Here is an 18,576-nt window from a genome sequence, read left to right on the forward strand (position 1 = left end):
TTGCAGAATGATGAATTTTTCGGAAGGTCTCTGTGACCTCCCATCCGCTCCTCCCGCTCTTAGCTACGTCTCACCTTTATAAGACTTTAACTACTAAAGATACAAATTAAAAACCTCAAAAATTAGCAGGTTTCACGATTTTGCGAGTGAAAACATATTCTAACACTCACAAGTGCCAATTGAAAGAACGAATTTTTCTGCATCTGACGGAATTTGTTTGGAATTTCCAAGTTATATAGCACTCGAATTATAACCTTTTAAGCAAATTTTAAATGTCATTCTAGGCCTTGTTCAAACGATTGGTAACGATTTCATTGTTGACTGTTATTTTTTCCCTCCATTTTCAGTTTCTATTAATTAACAAATAAAATAGTTTTAATTTAATTTAGTATGTAAGAAAGGTTTTTAAAAGGGTTTTCAATTTTCTTCATTGATCCTGCGTTTGCGACTAGCAAATCTCAGTAGTGTTGATTATCTTTCCTTTTGTGTATTTCGCATATTATCTAGAAACAATTTGAATAGATATAAATTTCATATGTGTTCTGACCTGCTAGGTTAGCGGTTCTCAACCGGTGGTCCGGCGAACCGGTAACGCAGAAAAATTTGATCGGTCCTCAGAGATTTTTGCTTCTCCACATTAAAAATTTTCCTTACTCGGAAAAAAAATGAAAATACAATAATAATAATAATAATAATAATAATAATAATAATAATAATAATAATGATAATAATAATAATAATAATAATAATAATAATAATAATAATAATAATAAGAAGAAGAAGAAGAAGAAGTGTTCTAAAAGGCTTCTTTCACGAATTTTGGGATTAATTTTCGTACTTTGGATTAATAAACTTTGTTGCAGCATTTTTAGTTCTTTGTTCTTCCTTTCTTTTTTTGTTTCCTGTTACATTCATGTTGTAACTGTTCATAATCTGACATTGGAAATAAAAAAAAAATTCGTTCTTTTATCTGAGTTTTCAGCAACATTTATTACTTATGTCTAATTATTATAAAATTACTTATTTTATTTTTAACATCTAAATACTTTTTGTAATAGTTATTTAATACTAAGTAAAGATTTATTTTTTTGTATTTGTTGTTCATTGATTATTATTGCTATTTTGTAGAAAAAGTGGGGGGGGGGACTCTAAGATGTTCGCAAAATGGTTGACGGACGGCCAGTCAGAAAAAAATGTATATATTACTATTATTTTTGTTTATTTGCAAAGAAAAAAAGGGTGGGAGGGGAATCTCAAACAGTCCGTAGCAATCAGATGCTTCTTGTGGTACTTATATATAAATGCAAGTTTTTTTTTTTTTTCCTTTTTTCACAAAAAAAAAAAAAGAAAAGGAGAGGGGAAAAAAAATACCGGGCGACCAATTTTTTAAAACCACTTGCCAGTCTGTGGATCAAAAAAGGTTGAGAAACGCTGTGCTAGATTCATCTTAATTTGAGCTTGGAATTAAGAGTCTTTTTTTTTTTCACATTTTAATTTAATATTAGTTCTTGTAAAAGCAATATGTTGTCATCGCCTTTTTACCTTTAGTTCGACTTCCTTGATTTAAAGGTTTATAATTCGCATATCACAAAATCTACACATTATAATAGGAAGAGTCAGTAAAAAAGAAATCTCGAAACAAACAAATCTGTGCAAAAAAATCCTTGGCTACTGACAAGTTAGTCAAAAAAAATAAGCCTCCTCCTCCTTCTGCAGAAATCTTAAAGACGCTGATGCAGTAGGAAATTCGCATGAAAGCGTCTAACGGAGATCATTAATTCAACTCTTGCGGCGCCGGAAAATAAAACGCTGAACTTCATTGAAAGACCAAAAGAATAACAAACACATAATTAAGTTAATTTACTAACTTTCATTCATGTTAGTGAAGCAATTACCAAACCTGTGTGGATTGAGGCATTAAATCAAACTGTGCTCTACATAGTTCATACATATGTGTAACTAGCAAAAATACCCGACGTTGCCTTGGGCAGTAATAGTAATGAGAAACAATCGCTACTTTCATTCGTTTTCCGCTTGAACTGAAAGAACTCAAAACCAGGCTGTGGAGTCGGAGTCGAAGAGTCGGAGTCGGACTGATTTTGGGATAAAGGATTTGGAGTCGGAGTCGTTAGAAAACATGCCGACTCCGACTCCGGGCTTCTTTTTTTCTTTCTTTTTCACTGACTCTCCTTGCATTTTTTAAAAATTGACTACCAGTTGGTTCGATTACATGTATAAAAAGATACTGATGAGAAAATAACTACCATTATGGCAATCAGTTCGCTTGAGTGCTTACCGAACTTTCAGTAGCCGTCCCCTAGTTTGCTTGCTTTTTAACTTAACTAATAGCAACTGTCAGCAAACGGTTTTGTTGCCTAACATTTTCAAGTAATCACTTTCAAATAAAAATAGAAATATAGTGTTTTGTTAGATCTCAGTTATATAAAATAGTAAAAGAAACGTAACAAATTAGTAAGTCGAGGCCCGTAGCTAAGGTTGAAACGTTTAAGGGTGATCGGCAAATTCAAAGAAGTTCTGGCACGAAAGCAAGAATCCAAACGATTCGATGAATTAATCTAATGTTTTTTTCTTTTTTAAGATTATTTCTGTAAGCTTGGTTATCACTAAAAAGTATGGAACAAAATAAGTGTAAATGATTTCTTGATTATAACACTCAATAATTGCAGTTAATCTTAAAATCTTCATATTAAGGTTAATTCTAAAGCAGCCAATAAAATTTAAATTAAAAATTTAGCGAAGAAGAAATATAGGTATAGTAAAAGCTATTCGTACAAATTTGTACACCGCCGCCTTTTGTGTAAAATTAGCTCCTGACATATATGTGCCCTATTTTCGTTGAAATTTTATTGATGAAATATAATTTAAAATATATTCGTGAAAATTTTCAGAATTAAAGTATTTACATTTTTTATGAACTCTGAAATTAACTTTGGGTGTCATCTACCAGATGGGTATCAACCGGGGCAAACCACCCCCTCTCAAGAACTTGGATTTAGAAAAAAAGCTTTTTTTCTTTCAAGTTGCAACTTTCAAAAATTGAAAGCACACGATTTGATCAAGATCCATTTATTAAACATTAAAGGGGGCAAATTACAGGTAATCCTTTTTAAATTTTTTAAAATTAATTTTTAAGTCATCTCACTCTTTAACTCGTAACTATTGGAAAACTTGATTTTTAAATTGAATTTCTAACGTTGTATGCAACTTGAGTTTACAATAAAAAACGAAATGCGAAATTTTCATAAAAAGGAATAATATTTCAGGGAGTTGAAAAAATACAATTAAAAAAAAATTTAAAAAATCCGGAGTCGGAGTCGGGCGTTTTAAAATCCAGGAGTCGGAGTCGGCCATTTTCCTTCCGACTCCGCAGTCCTGCTCAAAACACCCTGCTTTGACGTGATTAAAAATCGAGCTTCTTCCTTACCCATAAAAGTAAAATGGCAATAAATATGAAGAACAAAATTGTATTATTTTAGAAACGAAAAAAACGATGTTTAAGCGTATGAAAATTTGAGGAATTCCAAAATCCCCAGACGGGTGCCTCCCCCCCCCCCGGGACGCCACTGCTTCTTAATGCACTCAAAAGGAAAAAATAACTTTTCTGGCTCAGAAAGGACGATGGGGTCATTTCCGAAATTTTAAAAGTATTTTTTTTTTTCTGAAGAGCATGCTTAAAAACATGGGATACGACCATTTTTTAAATAATTTGTTTAAGTTCAGTATTTTTAAAATATTACTTAAATCGGTGCACTTTCATTGTTTATGTTTCTGCCCGATGACATCACAAATGATGAAATGCCATTCAGTGTTGCCATTCACAGACCAAAATATTTAATTCGCATCTTTACTCACGTACATTGGCAACGATATGATTGATAGCAAGCGTAGAGCGCAATTTTAATTCGCTTGTTGATTCTCATAACGTGGAACCGTGGTAGAAAGATGCGCCAAAATGCATCATTTGTAACGTCTTTCAAACAAGACCACGCCTTTTTTGAAAAATCGAACATTTAAAAAAATTAATAAAAAAAACAAGTGTTGGGAAAATAAAAATATTTTCTGGGTCTTTGTTTTTTTTTTTTTTTTTTGTTTATTCTATCAATTTCAGCGACTAAAAGTAGTACTTTTGACTGAAGGAAACAACCCCATTTAAGCGTTCCTGCAGTTTTCAATTATTCCAAGAAAATGACACCAACAACGAAGAAAAGTACTGCTCAAGTTATGTAGAGAATTTCTCCTGCTTTTAATCATAAATTTATAAATTTGAGCGCTGAAACATGCTTTTTTTTTGAAGGGAAAGTTTGGTTTGAATTAACTCAAGCTGCACTTTCCTTTGTTTGTGGTGCCATTTTCTTGAAATAATTGAAAACTACAGGAACACATAAATTATCCTTTCTGACTCAGAAAAGTTATTTTGTCCTGCCAGTGCATTATTGAAAGTGCTTAGAATTTTTTAAAAAAATCTTTAATTTTACATTTAAGCAACATTGCGAATCTATATTTAATATTTCGTCAAAGGTGTAATTGAAATTTATGATCAGCGAGACTAAACTTGAATTATTCATTTTCGCTTTCTTTTCAAAATTCTTTACAACTATAATTATGTAAATATCTGAAAATATGTTTCTTTATATTATGCTTTACCCCTATGCAAACTTTCAGGTCTCTATGTAATTTCTAAATATTATTTTGCAAAGTATAAAGCCAGATAGTAGGACAATAAACCAATTCTGGTGACAACAAATTACAAGTTGGTATGCTAACGAGAAAAGGTTTTTGTCAAAATTTAGCACAATTGAAACAAATAATTAAAAAATAAATCTTAAAGCATTACTGCTATACATGGTTGGAATAAATTGTTCATAGGACAAATGCATTCAAAACTACACTCGAAATTAATTTTCACAAAAGGGAAAACGAAGATGGAAATGGAAAAAAAATAAAACATGGTGCACAAAAGTGCACGAAAATGCGATTCACCTCCAGGGGCGTGCAAGGGGGAGAGATAGAGAGAGAAGGGACACCTGTTGGTCCGGAACCGAGTCTGACAGGGGCCCAATATTTTTAAAACTATGGGTTAAATATAGGGGTAAACAATAAGGAGGAGGGCCCGGAAAAGTCATTTGTGACGGGCCCCAAAATTTCTGTGCACTCCCCTGTTCATCTCAACATCTAGTAATGACAATATCATTTTGCAATCTTTCCGCTACTTTTGTTTCATGATTTTCTATTAGTTCGTGCTTTTGAGGCAAAATTTTTACATCAGTAGATTGATTTTGGTTCTGTAGCAATGAAAAAGAAATACACATTTAAAATGTTAGTAGATATTCAATAAGTTAAATTAAAAATTCTTTAATATTGAAGCTATTTATTATTTTCAGCTAATACCGAAAATACCGGTAGTTTACCTCAGCAAATACCGGTATTACAGAATTGCAAAATTGCTCGAAATACCGGTATTTGGTATTCCGGTATACCGGTAGTGCAATTACTAGGTAGAATATATTCTTTTATTTTAAATTAGTGGTACCCGCACAGCTTTGCCAGTAGCAGAAAATGAAAAGATCATTTGGTTCGCCTGTATATTAACAAATAATGGATGATGAGTTTCTCGCGAATTGGTTATATTCATTTGCTTGCAAATGTTACGGTTCCATGTTATGATAATTCCGTAATTTATTCGTCCACGTTGTGATAATTTGCTCTGTAAAATGTTCTTAAAATTGGAATATAAAAAGAACAAAATCGAATCTTCGAAAAATCGCTTCGAGGGGCACACCTTCATGCTATAAACTAATTCTGTGCCAAATTTCATGAAAATCGGTCGTACGGTCTAGGCGCTATGCGCGTCACAGAGATGAGATCCTGACAGACAGAGAGACTTTCAGATTTATTATTAGTAAAGATATTTATTTCAAAATTCTAATAATGATTGAAAATTTGAAAAAACTAAGCAAACTAAAGTTGACGTGTATCAGTATTTTTCTAAAAATATTATTCATAGGGAAAAACCATCATTCGCAATTTTACCCCGTCGCGCAGCTAATTGCCGATGAGCAATTCCAAGTCATAAATCACCTTCTTAACCTCAACGTTGTCGATTTGAAAAAAAAAAAAAAAAAATGGCATGAAGGACGCATATGACAAGGTAAATATCCCTGCCAATTTTTAGATTTCTACTGAATCTATTTTGAAAATTTTTCGAAATATAGGGGGCCTGTAAAAAAACTCGAAATTTGTGAAAAAAATTAAAAGTGTGTTATTACAAATGACTGTAACTTCTCTCCTAATAATAGTAGAATGAAAAATCAAAAAATATTGTAAAGCTAAAAAACAGCTATTGATATATAACATGACTTTCTTACGATAGATTTAATTTTCGGGGTCATTCACCGTGACGGGATAATATTGCGAAGAATAGTTTACCCCTATAAACAGTATTTTCAGAAAAATCCCTGAAGCACGTCAACTTTAGTTTGTCTAGTTTTTTTTAATTTTCAATCATGATTCGAAGTTTTCTAAGTAAAATTTAAAATTAAAATAAACGAATATATTCTACCTTTAATAGCGTCTAACATTAGGGGACAAATTTCATACCGTTAAAGTTGTTTGTTGCCGATAATAATAAAAAAATAAAAAAATAAATAAATTAATTAATTAAAAAAACACGCGTTCGAAAATTTTAAGTGTTCTGTTGATGTGCAAAGCTTTATTCAAAGCGGTGTTTCACACTTGGGTAGGGTTACTTGTTAGGGGGTAAAGTTACGTACCCAAGCAATGACAAATTTATGAGAAAAATTTAGGAGGTTTAATAACACTGGATACATTGAGGAACAAAGGAGGAGGCAGCTTTCCTTTAAGAAGATGCCAGAAAGAAACTCCAGCTAATTGAAAACATCCAAACATATCTGTTCGTTTCACAGACATGGTAATTTTTATAAACGACTAGCTGTACCCGACGCGCGTTGCTACGCCAACAAAAAATACATCATTATACTGATTTTCATGACAATTGGTTGAACGGGGCAGAAGTTGCTACTCTGCAGTGCCACCTGGTGGCGAGTGGCTTCAATGAGCATATTATGCACCTTCTCCGTGGACAAATACATATATATAGCAATTTTCATAATAATCGGTCCAGGTATCAAGTGAAGCCGTGACTATACTCAAATTTTGTACTCACGCAGTTTGCAAGATCAATCAATCGCTAAAAATATCAAAGAGAAAAAGTTTTAAATCCCCCCGTTGTATGAAAAGCCATAAAACAATAAAGAAAGAATTTATTTGTTCAAACTCAAGAAAAATGGCAACAGCTAACTTCTTATCAATGAGATCTTTCACGCGAATTAATTTCTGCAGCCGATAATTTTATTCATATTTATCCAATGGATTGTGACTTAAATTGGAATAAAAAAGGAACTATCGATCGGATTTTTTTCGAACTGGTCTATAAACATTCCCAGTACCAAAAATAACAAACGGTGAAAGTTTCAGCCAAATCTGCCAGTAGTTTTTGAGTTCATGGATGGCATACAGACAAACATTCATTTTTATATATATAGATGAACGATTGAATACACTGAAAAACAAATGTTAACGAATTTTCTCTTCCTCATTGTACTTTATTGGGTATTTCTTACAGATTTCAAGGAGCTGAAAAAGAATATGTTTGCAAAAATTTTCTATCACCCTCCAATTTTAAGAAATTTCACTTATACTCGTTGAATTATATAGGCTGGCTTATTCGGAACTCCAGCGCTCGAATACGCTACCTTGCGGTGATTTACAAAACTGCCGAATGAACTAAAACATTGCCACGTTTTAGTTCCATGTGTGTCTGTTGACGTAAACACAGGCAGTTTGTTTTGAGTATTTATCAACGCAATCGATGTGTCTTAGTTTGCTTTCAGCTACAGAAATTAATTCGTCCCCTATGAGTATTCTCGAGCTTCTCAAAATAATGTTAGTTTTCCTTATTTCTTTCAAAAAAGTATTAAATGGTGGACGCGTAAACAAGAAAACTCTGGATTAACAAAATTGGATAACGTTATACCAGGTAAAATTTTTTATTGTATGAATTTGTAAGAATATGAGCTTTTTTTAATCTTAAATTAATTTAACTAATCATATTTTAGAGCAGCATTTAGTTGGAATGGACAGTATGCAAAATATTTTCTTGGATTTATTATCGTAGAACAAAATGAAAAATGTTTAACCTAGAAAGAATTTACTTTATTCCTTTTATTCTCAGCTGAAAGGTTTCGCCAAATTTGTTTAGGGTTATAATTTTGGTATTGTGCGAGCAAAGTAGCCTTGGCGAGATTTCGCGTTTTTAGTTAAACCATTTTTAATTTTTATCATGAGTGGAATAAAATGGTAGTAAGATTACAGAATTCGATAAGTGAAAAGAAATAATGGTCAATCAACTGAAAAGAAAACTACCACCATATATCCGTGAGAATTTTGTTGATGATTTGCATAACATGACACAATTAAATCGTAACTCAGAAATTAGAAAAATCGAAACAGAAAATTTTTAAATGAACCGATTAGGGAATTCGAGAGAAATAACTCAGCTACAAATGGAAAAAAAATAAGCGCTAACCAAGCAAGGCAAAGAAGTATCATCTTCTTTCGATAATAATTTGTAATGTCATATTGAATTTTCTAGCATTAATTGTTGTTCTTGTCAGGCCACAATTATTATTTAGTTTTATCAAGAATTGATAAATATCGAATTCAACATCATGGAAATAGCTGCTTAGAACTACGAACTACGTAGTTTGCATTAATCTTTGACGTTTAGTAATGCTTCTTGAATTCTCATTTCTTTCTACGTGGGCCAGAATATCCACAAGACTTTGAAAATTAATTTAAAAAGAATAAAGCGAAAAAATCATACGTACGAACAAAAATCACAACACTTTTAGCATTTTCTTCGTTACCATGTGCGTTTGTTTTAGTTTTCAATTCCGCCATTAGACAGTGACTTCAGTGCCCCCTATAGTTCGTTGGAGTTGCGAATAGCAGTTTTAAGTATATTTCTTTTTCCTTTTAGATGCATTTGATCCATCGACACATATTTTTTACTCATTACAGCAATAAAATATGTAACAAGAGAGTAGAAACCAAATTCACTTTGATAAGTTTTATGTTTGTGACTTTGAGCAGAGTTGCTAGGCGTTCCATATCATTTCGGTTTCACGTAAGATCACGGCAGTTAAAATTGACTTTCGGCGCGTGAAAATGCCCTGCCATCGGTTCCCATAACTTATTTTTGGATTTTGAAACAATATTACGAAAATATGAACATATTGCTTCAAGAAATTGACTACTCGCATCATATTGGGAGCATATGTAAAGTTTTTAAAGTAATTGCCATTCTCATTGGTCTGCAAATCGATTCTACAAAATATTGCTATTTTCTGTGCAAGTGGGACAGAAGGGCAAAACATGAACATTGCATCAAAAAGAAATGGTCATAACGGAAACAATATATTGCGGGTGAAAAAAAATCCAAAACGGGTCTCTAATTGATTTAAAAAAATATTCTCCCACTTTCACACATAAAGTTGGGATTAATGAAGAATTCCGTTAAAAGCAATGGATAAAATAGGGTGTAGGTTTCAATATTTGCAGGAACAATTCCCTTCACTTACTTACGCAAAAACTAAGGAAGTTATTTTCATTGACCCACAAATAAGAATGCTTATGAAGGGCGAAAATTTTGAAGCTATTATAAGTGATTTAGGAAAAACAGCATAGCTTGATTTTTAAAATGTCGTGACACAATTCTTAGGCAATAATAAAAGTCCTAAATGTGGAAAAGTAATTAAAGACTTGTTAAAAAATTATAGAAAATTAGGTGTTTAATGTCAGTGATTTTTTTTTTGAGCAATCACGATTGCTAATTGTTTTTATTTGACCGTCCTTGGCGTTGTGGTTCCTTTTTCAGCCTGGACCGAGAGCCTCTGCAGCACGACCGCCTACCGGCCTCTGCAGGCGCGCCTGCTCTGGTCCTGAGCACTGTTCCCCGAAATCTGCTTCTCCTGGGCGGTGGTATCCATGTCCCCCCCCCACACACACGCTCATACACTCACACATACACACACACTTTTACACACATACATGCCTATGTGCATACACATAGTAGGGTGCGTCTTATTTTTGAAGATGTTATTTTTTCATGAGGCACCCTCTCATTTTGTTCCTTTGGATGAAAAAAAAATTCACGTATCATAAAAATAAAAATTGAATGAAATTTAGAGGTTGCTACCATTGCTGCAAAATTTGAAATCTTTTTTTTTTTTTTTTGCATTGATTATTATAATATTTATTTATGTTTTATTTTTGTCATTAATTTTAATTAGTAATAAATTAGATTGTTACTGACTTTGAAATTATTTCATATTTTATTAAATCATGTTAATTAACTGTAGCCACAATTCGCAACTCCAACGAACTATAGGGGGCACTGAAGTCACTGTCTAATGGCGGACTTAAAAACCAAAACAAACGCACATGGTAACGAAGAAAATGCTAAAAGTGTTGTGATTTTTGTTCGTACGTATGATTTTTTCGCTTTATTCTTTTTAAATAAATTTTTAAAGTCTTGTGGATATTCTGGCCCACGTAGAAAGAAATGAGAATTCAAGAAGCATTACTAAACGTCAAAGATTAATGCAAACTACGTAGTTCGCAGTTCTAAGCAGCTATTTCCACGATGTTGAATTCGATATTTATCAATTCTTGATAAAACTAAATAATAATTGTGGCCTGACAAAAATAACAATTAATGCTAGAAAATTCAATATGACATTACAAATTGTTATCGAAAGAAGATGATACTTTTTTGCCTTACTTGGATAGCGCTTATTGTTTTCCATTTGTAGCTGAGTTATTTCTCTCGAATTCCCGAATCGGTTAATTTAAAAATTTTCTGTTTCGATTTTTCTAATTTCTGAGTTACGATTTAATTGTGTCATGTTATGCAAATCATCAACAAAATTCTCACGGATATATGGTGGTAGTGTTCTTTTCAGTTGATTGACCATTATTTCTTTTCACTTATCGAATTCTGTAATCTTACTACCATTTTATTCCACTCATGATAAAAATTAAAAATGGTTTAACTAAAAACGCGAAATCTCGCCAAGGCTACTTTGCTCGCACTATACTAAAACTATAACCCTAAACAAATTTGGCGAAACCTTTCAGCTGAGAATAAAAGGAATAAAGTAAATTCTTTCTCGGTTATTCATTTTGTTCTACGATAATATATTCAAGAAAATATTTTGCGTACTGTTCATTCCAACTAAATGCTGCTGTAAAATATGGTAAGTTTAATTAATTTAAGATTAAAAAAAAACCCCACATTCTTATAAATTCATACAAACAATAAAATTTTTTACCTTGTATAACGTTATCCAAGTTTGTTAATCCAGAATTTTCGCTGTTAATTTCTGTAGCTGAAAGCAAACTAAGACACATCGATTGCGTTAATAAATACTCAGAACAAACTGCCTGTGTTTACATCAACAGACACACGTAGAACGCAACGTGGCAATGTTTTAGTTTCATTTGCAGTTTTGTAAATCACCGCAAGGTAGCGTATTCGAGCGCTGGAGTTCCGAATTAACTCTCAACCTCTTAACTAACTGTTGGTTAACAACTCAAAGAAACACAAGCTGTCAGTTAAGAACTCAAAAAGAAAATTAAAAGAGTTCTATTCGCAACTCCAATAAACTATAGGGGGCGCTGCAGCCTCTGTCTAATGACGGATGAAAAAGGTAAAACAAACAAATGTCGCAACTTATAACTTGCTTTGACGCTTAGTGAATGACAGTAATTTTTCATCGTGTTTGTGGGAAGCTTTCTTTTCTATTTTTCTGAAATTACATTACACCATAAACTGTCTGAAGCCTGTAATTTACCCCACAGAAAACACATGGAATAGAATGTTTTACCTTTTTCTTTAGTATTGTTAATCACCGCAAGGTGGTGGTTTAAAGTGGTTTTGTGAATGTCAGTAAAGCAATTTTTCAGGTTAAAAAAATAATAATAAAGAGGAATAATAAAAATAGGGTTTATTTGAAGAGATAATTATTGGGTGGCCTTGACTCCAGAAGGGTTCAGTGTCTTCTTTCGCAAAGCACATATACTCGATACCATGATATTTGCGTAAAGAGAGGTCGGAGCTAAAATTGAGATCAAAATTGAATTTGTTACAACTCAATATGGCGAATAACTGTCTAATGATTATATTACCACATACTTCAGATGAGCCAATTTGTATCAAGTGGAAGGTATCCAATACAATTTGATTTACCACAGTAACATTTACGATTCGATTTGTTTACAGCAACTTCGCGCTGAGATTCATTCAGCATCGTCTCATTGAAATCAAACTGTTCAGCATAGTTATAAGTAAGTTCCTGAGAAGGTTCTATGTCTTCTTTCGCAAAGAAGCATATCCTTGGTACCATGCTATTTGCACGAACAGGAACCGGAACCAAATTTGGGGAGCAGGAATGGTTCAGGTATCGCCCAACATTACCAATGAATGTAGGATCAATGATAGTAAGTACGCTATTGCAAGAAGAATGCTCTTTAAGCACAAACACATAATTAGGTTCTTGCGAAGTCCTACATTTCATTCTTTCTCGCAATTCCGCAACGTCAATTATTTCACCAGCATATTCGCACACAAAGGCTAACTTCGGTATAAATTCCAACGTCCGCACACCAAAACCTTTTGATGGAGTCTTGAACACTTGTAACTGGTACGTAATACCTTTCTGTACGACAGCGCTTCTGCAAGCAGCATTGCAAGTACAAAACTTGGAACATTCAATTATGGGTACAGTCTTGGGATTCAGGTATTTTTCAGCTAAGATGCCATGGTTGTATGCTATGTTACCACCTAAGGCACAAGAGCAACTTGATTCGCATTCGTTGGGACAGGCACATGGTGCGGGATAACTTTCGAAGTCTTCAGCACATGACTCGCTACTCAAAGTACAGCAGGACTTGTACTAAAAAAAGAAAAAAATACTCGGTATAGTATACAGTATTCAAATTTAGCATAACTTTTTATCATTTCCTGATATTTAGAACATCTATAGAAATAAAACGAAGAACATATATATGTATGTGTGTATGTATGATTCTTATAGAACACAAATCCAGTTTACGTCGGATCTCGACTAAATTTGGCAGGAAGGTACTTGGACACTCGAGAAGGAACGTAGGGGAGTTTTCGAACGCTAAAAAAGTACCGAACCGTTCGAATTTAAATTTTAGGACCCGAAAAAATGGCACTAAATGGCTCTTTTTACCCGAAAACAGTATCCAATCTGTTCAATTTTAGTTTCATTCGAAAGCCCGCAAAAAATACCCCTTAAGAAGATTTTTCTTTCGTGGAAATGAAGCTACAAAGTCACTAAAATTACCAACAGGAAAGTTATAAGCATTTTTAAACAAGGGAAAATCAACTTTGAATTGGAAAATTATCGTCTGCATATAATTAGCGTGAATAAAATCACTAAGAAAAAAGATCTGTTGCCATTTTTTTTCTCGACTGTGAACAAATAAAATTCTTGCTTTTATTTTGACTATTTTCTTACAATCGGGGGATTTAAAAAATTTCCTTTTGGTTATTTTTCCGCGATCTGTCGGGAAATTAAAAAAAAAAAAATTGTTCAAGCCTGATTGTTGAACACGCGTCACTAGACATAAGTTTCATTTTCGAGGTAGACCGTGCAAAGCCGAGCGAAGCAGCTAGTTAAAAATAAATGACTTTATTTTGTTCCTTATTTTGATTCATAATTTCATATTTATAATCAAATTCCAAAAAGCAAAGGAAAAATTGCAGTTTTTGTACGGGAAAACATTTTTTCGTGGACACAAAAAGTGAAGTTCTGTAGGAAAAGTGGTTCTATGTAACAACTTCAAATCAAGTGTATGCAATTGTACTTTTATTTTATGTTTCCAACGTTCATTTTTGGTTTAAGCATAAAAAAAAATAAGTCAATCAAAAGTAGCTTTGTCTCCTACTAAATGCACAGTTAGAAAAAATAAAAGTAAAACGTTTACATTTGTGTGATTAAAAAATAAAAAAAAAACTCGAAAGCAAAGTAAAGTGTGCGTAAGCAAACACCGTGAATGCATTTCTTTTGGATTGAAAAGGGGATTCTTTGTACATCTGAAACACGTGTCTGAAATTCTTAATATTATATTTGCATGCTGTCCTCTTTATTAAGCTTTTCTGCACCAAGTGTTGTTTGACATTAAAGGGACGAATCGTGATTGCCAAACACGCAGAGGGCAGTTGGTATCAATCAAGTTCATTAAATCACATTCGCTTATTAAACCACGTTCATTTAATCATGCAACTTCAATCAATTACGTTCATTCAATTACGTTAGTTCAATCAATCACGTTCATTCCATCAGTTACGTCCATTTGATCAATCAACCAATCGCGTTCATTAAATAAATAAATCGCGTTTAATCAAGCAATCAATGAAGCTCATTTAGTAAGTCTAGTTAATCGCGTTCATTCAATCAATCACTTTCATTTGATCAGTCATGTATACAATCAATGACGTTTATTTAATTAATAATATTTAATGAATCACGTTAATTTTCTCAATCTGTTGTTGAATTAATTAACGAACGTTAATTTATTCAACCAGTCAGTGATGTTTGTTCAATAAATAAAATTTCTTTCAGTCAATTTATGACGTTCGTTCAATCGACCAAATTGCCTTTTTATTAAGTCATTTATCTTCTGAATTGCCCAATCATAAGTATTAATAATTAGGAATAATAATTATTATTATTAGATTTTCTTTAACACTTCAAAAAAAATATTATTAGTTAATAACATGATTATTGTAAATTTAGTTCTAGCATTAAAACATTTTTACAGGTTTATTTTGTAGGATATACATTAAAAAGCTTGATGTTTCAATACATCGATGTTTTTGGGGTCGCACTACGCAAAACAGCAATAACCACGCCCAGGTACATGTAAATATATTAGTGTAATCCCATAATTTGTAACTAAAATACATGTAGATGAATACACCTACATGTATGTAGGGGAGACTGTTGTACCTTGACCATGGTGTACCTTGCGCCATGCACTCTAATCAGCTAGCTCTTTTACCTAGTGAGGAATCACTGTACTATGTCAGCCATGACAGTCTCTCCACCTGCCAGAGTGAGTTGTAGGTTGAAACTCCGACTTTTATGTGGACAGTAATTGTTCTGTGATTTGTGCAAACAAAAGTAAATAATTCCAGTGTTACTTAAATGAAATTGGACTTTTAAAGAGTAGTGTAACCTAATTGATTGATCATTATATCCATTGCCTACCTCTCAGTAAGTGTATTCAACATTTATTCTTTACTTTTTACGCAGCTGTTAGATAAGGTAGCCACTTTTGTATAAACAGGAACCCTTATGTACCTTAAAACCAAGCTCCATCTTTTACCTTGAGCCAGTGGTTCAAGGTACAATAGGTATAATCGGTTGAAGTGATTGTTTTTTTTTTAAGTTGGATTTCATCATGTCTCGAAGTCAAACTGGAATCAAGAGGGATCCAGTAGATGTTGAGGCATTGCAAAATGCTATTGAAGCAGTAAGAAGTAATGATCCTATCCTGACAAAAAATTACTTTTAGAGTGGCCGAAAAAGTATTCAAAGTGAGCAGGTCAACCATTACTAGGCATTTAAGAAAGTTGAATGAAAGTGGGTCCAATAAACTTGAATACAACGTAAGTTATGCAGTTAAGCAAGTACAAGAGGTCTGTCTCAAGGTACACGAGCATTATGTACCATGGACCAAATTACATAAAATTTGTGAAAAATATACAAAAACAGAAAAATAATTTTTTATAATCCGAAATATTTTTTTACTTATGCGAAAAGGCTTGAAGTTAAGTTTTAAAAACTAAAAACCATAAAAATCACATTATTTTTTTTGAAAACCAAAAAATTTTAGAAGTGGTCCAAGATACAACAGTCTTCCCTAATGTCTAGTTTTGAGCAGAAAAAGTTTCAGTTGCTGTATAATTTCTGCAAGAAATCTTCAGATTTAAATCTGAAAAATTCAAGTGACCTTTTTAAAGATATTTTAATGGTTTTAGGTTAAACCTTTAAAATATGAGCAGATTTTTTACAGAAGTCTACAGAAGACTTCTGCAGACAGCTCGCGTTTTTTGACTGCACAACCACTCCCTTACCCGTCCTTGCAGACCGAGCGATAAATATTTGCTTATGTATAAGTACCCTTCTCATCAAAAATTTTTTAAAGCACCACATGATCGCTTTTTTTTAGCCAGCTCCTGGTATATCACCATATTTGCATTCCCCAAGATCTTGTCTCCATTAGCGCACCTCTATCATAATTAGTAGCGCACACAAGGGGAGGGCCCAGAGGGTCCGCACCCCTCCCATAACTATTGAGGATTTTCTGATTGACTATAATCCTATGTATGTAGTACGAAAAAAAATTCCAAGCAAAGGTAACAATAATTTCAGAATCTTTACTAATAATAAAGCTGAAAGTCTCTCTGTCCGGATCTCTCTCTGTCTGTCAGGATATCTCTCTGTCCGGATCTCTGTGACGCGCATAGCGACTAGACCGTTCGGCCGATTTTCATGAAATGTGGCACAAAGTTAGTTTGTTGCATGGGGGTGTGCACCTCGAAGCGATTTTTCGAAAATTCGATGTGGTTTTTCTTCTATTCCAACTTTAAGATCAAAATTATCATAAGATGGACGAGTAAATTATGAAATAATCATAACGTGGAACTGTAATATGGGTACAAGCCAATTTGCGAGAAAATTCACCATATTATATTTGTAAATATACAGGCGAACCAAAAGACCTTTTAATATTCTATTACGGGCAAAGCCGTGCGGGTACCACTAGTTATTAAATAAATGAACAAAATTAAATTTATTTTCTCTCTTTCTTCCCCTGCAAAATTGAACTCTATGTGAACATAAATTACATAAATTGTTCTGTAACAATGACTTTGCTTCGTTGTTTTTATTTTTAATTATGAGAAAAGTAAATACATCCACTCAAGAGCTTTTTGGTATTTTAATTAAATATTTGTTATTAAGAAATTTATTTTATTTTATTATTGCTAAGTAATTATTTAATAATTCTTTTAATGTTTTTAATCTCGACAATCGATAAAATCTAAAGAATTTCTTTAGATCCGTATTTGATTATGTTATGAAAATAGTGGACCTTCGATTATGGATCCCCCCCCCCCCCCCCGCGAATTAAAAAAATTCCTGTGTGAGCCACTGGTCATAATCTAAGATCATAAAGCACCTCTATCTACTATAGGGTGAATAGCCATTCCCATTGGCATTCTGAGGCTCCACGAGATAGAGGCAACCTGGGCTATTTCGATGCTAGAGAGCACTAGGAATTTAATTTTGTCAAGAGTGCTTAAAGCCAAATGAATACTCACGGAATCTTTTACATGCCATGGAGTATGACATAGAATGTACCATGCATTCCTAACTGATTTTATTGTGTTCTGTCACTAACTGATAGGTCTACAATGGTCAAACATTGGATTATGATCATTCAGATCAATTCTGTTATTTAAAAAGAACAAACTGGTATTTACATTATCAGTTTAATTTATCCACAGTGTCAGTTTGATACCATAGTTTTTAAGACACACATTTTTCTTGTTAGAAACAAAATTTCTACAATTTTATCAAAGAACTTTTCCAGAACTGGTAATAGATCGAGGCTGACTTCTTCCAAAATATTTTTTAAACAATTTCTGTTGTTTCCCTTCTTTTAAAATACGTTGAAAGTAATTTTTGATCAAGTTTTTCCCTCCTCATATTAAAGAACATCTTGTTCTGATTTCATTAAATTACAAACAAATTACAAATGACTTTAGTAAAAAAGAAAAATTGTGCCCCCTTAAATATTTGCAATGCATGCTTTGTCCTCTATACTTTGACACGGGCTGTCATTTAGTTTATGAGGCAATCAAAGGATCAAATGTACCTCCTCCTGCCTCCTCTTCCCGTTTAAAAAACAGAATATAATTGAGTAATTTTGCATGTGTATTTCGATGTCTTTTCCCAAAATGCATATCGAGTACGATCATAACGAGAGTACCCCGGGAAACTTTTGCTACCGGACCTGCTTTGATAAATATCTTAGCCGTCCTAAACAAAAACTGAAGATACAGAATTTCAAAAATGGAAAGAAATAAATGGATACATCAAAATAAAGTATAAGACATCGCGCAAAAATGTAAATATGAAGAAATAATCCGAGGCTGCTTCACGGATATAAGGTGAATTAATTCCTTTTCCTTCTCTAATGCATTCAAAAACAAACGCTCACCTTGACAAGCGAGGAAACTTTCGATTCATCACAGTCATTTATGAATGATATTTTAAGAGATTCTGTTCCATCACTAATATCTTCTACATAAATTTGTATTTTCGCCATGTCCATGGCCATGTCAAAACCGTCAAAACCTCCATTTGTTTACAAACA

General features: G+C 33.0%; 1 protein-coding gene across 1 annotated transcript; it reads right to left on the reverse strand.

The window, feature by feature from the left end:
* Nucleotides 1-12,072: 12,072 nt before the first annotated feature.
* Nucleotides 12,073-18,567, reverse strand: LOC129229660 (histone-lysine N-methyltransferase SETMAR-like). The gene is made up of 2 exons (XM_054864019.1): nucleotides 18,421-18,567; nucleotides 12,073-13,055 (listed from the first exon to the last, which is right to left on the reverse strand). The coding sequence occupies exons 1-2, from the start codon at nucleotides 18,538-18,540 to the stop codon at nucleotides 12,297-12,299; spliced, it is 879 nt and encodes a 292-aa protein (XP_054719994.1). The 5' UTR covers nucleotides 18,541-18,567; the 3' UTR covers nucleotides 12,073-12,296.
* Nucleotides 18,568-18,576: the final 9 nt, after the last annotated feature.

The sequence above is a fragment of the Uloborus diversus genome, chromosome 9 (genome assembly GCF_026930045.1).
Source record: "Uloborus diversus isolate 005 chromosome 9, Udiv.v.3.1, whole genome shotgun sequence".
In the NCBI taxonomy this organism is placed as follows: domain Eukaryota; kingdom Metazoa; phylum Arthropoda; class Arachnida; order Araneae; family Uloboridae; genus Uloborus; species Uloborus diversus.